The 2,006-nt window shown below is 44.4% G+C and overlaps 1 protein-coding gene across 1 annotated transcript in view; it reads right to left on the bottom strand.

Annotated features, from left to right (window-relative positions):
- Nucleotides 1-2: 2 nt before the first annotated feature.
- The window catches only part of LOC105266834 (beta-catenin-like protein 1), a gene marked incomplete at its 3' end in the record, with an annotated part of 4,138 nt that continues 2,134 nt past the window's right edge, over nucleotides 3-2,006 (bottom strand). Inside the window, exons 2-4 of the mRNA XM_011305270.1 lie at nucleotides 1,469-1,851; nucleotides 670-1,225; nucleotides 3-503 (exon numbers count right to left, since the gene is read on the bottom strand). Of these exons, the coding sequence (XP_011303572.1) occupies nucleotides 3-503; nucleotides 670-1,225; nucleotides 1,469-1,851 (1,440 nt within the window). The remainder of the gene's footprint in view (nucleotides 504-669; nucleotides 1,226-1,468; nucleotides 1,852-2,006) is intronic.

The raw sequence follows: 2,006 nt of genomic DNA, 5'->3' as shown, positions 1-2,006 counted from the left end.
TCGTCCTTGGAATTGCTCTCCACCTCCTCGACCTTCTCCAAATACTTGAAGTGCAGCTCCATGAGTCTGTCGACTTTCTCGTAATCATTCTCCGTGAATTTGCTGAGCAATCGCTGTCTCTGCTGTCCTTTGCAATTTCTCAACATGCTTGCAATAATGGAGACGACGTGTTCCTCGTGCTCTTCAGCAGTGAACACCTTCTTCCTGTTCTTCGTTGGGGTCTTCATGAAGAGTGGAAAGATGGTGCGAAGCCCCAGGATGTCCACGAACTTCATGCAGTTGTCCTTGCCATCTGGACCGTTCATCGCGTGGTCCAGCACCTTCAGGGAACCATTTCTTGACATTTTTTTCTCTCTCAGCATCAGGTTCATCAGCTGGAGACCCTCACCCCTCAGGAAACGCTCACGATTCACTGTTGCCATCAGACTCGAGCAGAGGACGTTGAAGAGATTCTCCATCATCTCCTGTTCCTCGGCTGTCTGGGGGTCGTGCCTCTTGTAGTACTGAAATAAAATTCACTTTATCAGGACGTAATCCTGGGGATTTCAAATATTCTTTAGATGTCTTCCAATTTTTTTTTGGAAATCCTGAATTAGTTTAATTTCAACACCAGAAGTTTACAATAACACTCCATTGATTCCAATTTAAGGAATGATTTAATGGACTCACAGCTAGTTGTTGAAGAAGGACATCGATCCCATCGAGATCCCCAAGGACGAGTTTATTTTCTGGTGTGTTCTGGAGTAAAATCGAGAGTAACTCACTGGCGTAGAGTTTGTTGGCGTCAAATGGCATTTTAGCTTTGATCCTCCTGAGTAGCCACTGGAGGAGTCCCTGTTTTCCAGCATCAATGCACAACTCGGGCCTGAACTCCAGGAGATTCTCGAAAATAGCTAGAGTATTGAAGACACCGTCGCTCTCCTCCTTCACGGACTCGTCCAGTCTGTCGAGGTTCTGCACCAGGAGTGCGCACACCTGTTGCTCCAGGAGGGCATCTATCAGGGCGTCTGCACCCTCTTGGCTCTCGTGGAGGATGTCCACGTCGGACAGCTCCTGGATGAGATCCACCACGCCTACTGCAATGTCTGTGTTCTCGTGGGAGAGCAATTCTAGTAATGAGGGGATCGCACCTAGTTCCACCATCAGGGGATAAAGCTCGGGATTTGTCGCCACCACGTGGAGCTCCTGGAGGGTCTCGTGCAGCTCCACTTCGGATTCCATGAACCTGGAGGTGTCAGAATTCATTTTTTTGGGTTTTAAAGATTTTTTATATCTTTTGCTGCTGCTTTCTCAGTATTTTCTTCATAAAAAATTAAAGGAAAAATTATTTATTGTGATATTATTCATTGATTTTTAATTATCCGATGAAATATTTCAATTGCACCGGACAATTTTTAATTAGAATTAAGAAAAATTGTTGTAAATCAGATTAAAATGATAAAAAAATATTTTAAAAAAATTTCCTCACTTTTCCGGTTGATCTGGGAATTTGACCCTCATCTCCTGGTTCCTGAGGGCTCTTTTCTCGAAAAGCAAGACCATCCTCTTTAACGTGGCCTCATCGAGAGCCTCGACCTCAGGTGCCTCGTTCTCCACGTACCTGAGGATTTCCTCCTTCTCACGATCCGTCAGCTCCGGCTCCAGGATGTCATTGGTACCAGCTGAAGCTGCAGATCTGCTCTCCAGAGGTGTCTCCAGAGGCTCTCGTCGAGGGGTAGTCTCGACATCTCGACTCGGATACCTCTGTCGAGGGTGATACGGAGTCTTGATAACTTTTTTTATCTTTTTAGCATCCCAGTCGTCTTCGTCGTCATCATCACCAGCTGCTGGACGTTTCGGCGTGCTCGGGGGCTGGAGAAATCATTACACAAATTAATTAAATAATTAATAGTAATTATTAATTATTATTATCATCATCAATTCATAAAAATTAAATATTAATCATTCATTAATTTTCAGAATTCATCAATTCTCGAGGAATATCTCCGAATCCAAGACAGATAACG

Source organism: Fopius arisanus, unplaced genomic scaffold (assembly GCF_000806365.1).
Source record: "Fopius arisanus strain USDA-PBARC FA_bdor unplaced genomic scaffold, ASM80636v1 scaffold00041, whole genome shotgun sequence".
Taxonomy (NCBI): Eukaryota; Metazoa; Arthropoda; class Insecta; order Hymenoptera; family Braconidae; genus Fopius; species Fopius arisanus.
Note: the sequence above shows the minus strand (reverse complement) of the source record. Positions and strands in the feature narration are given on the sequence as shown.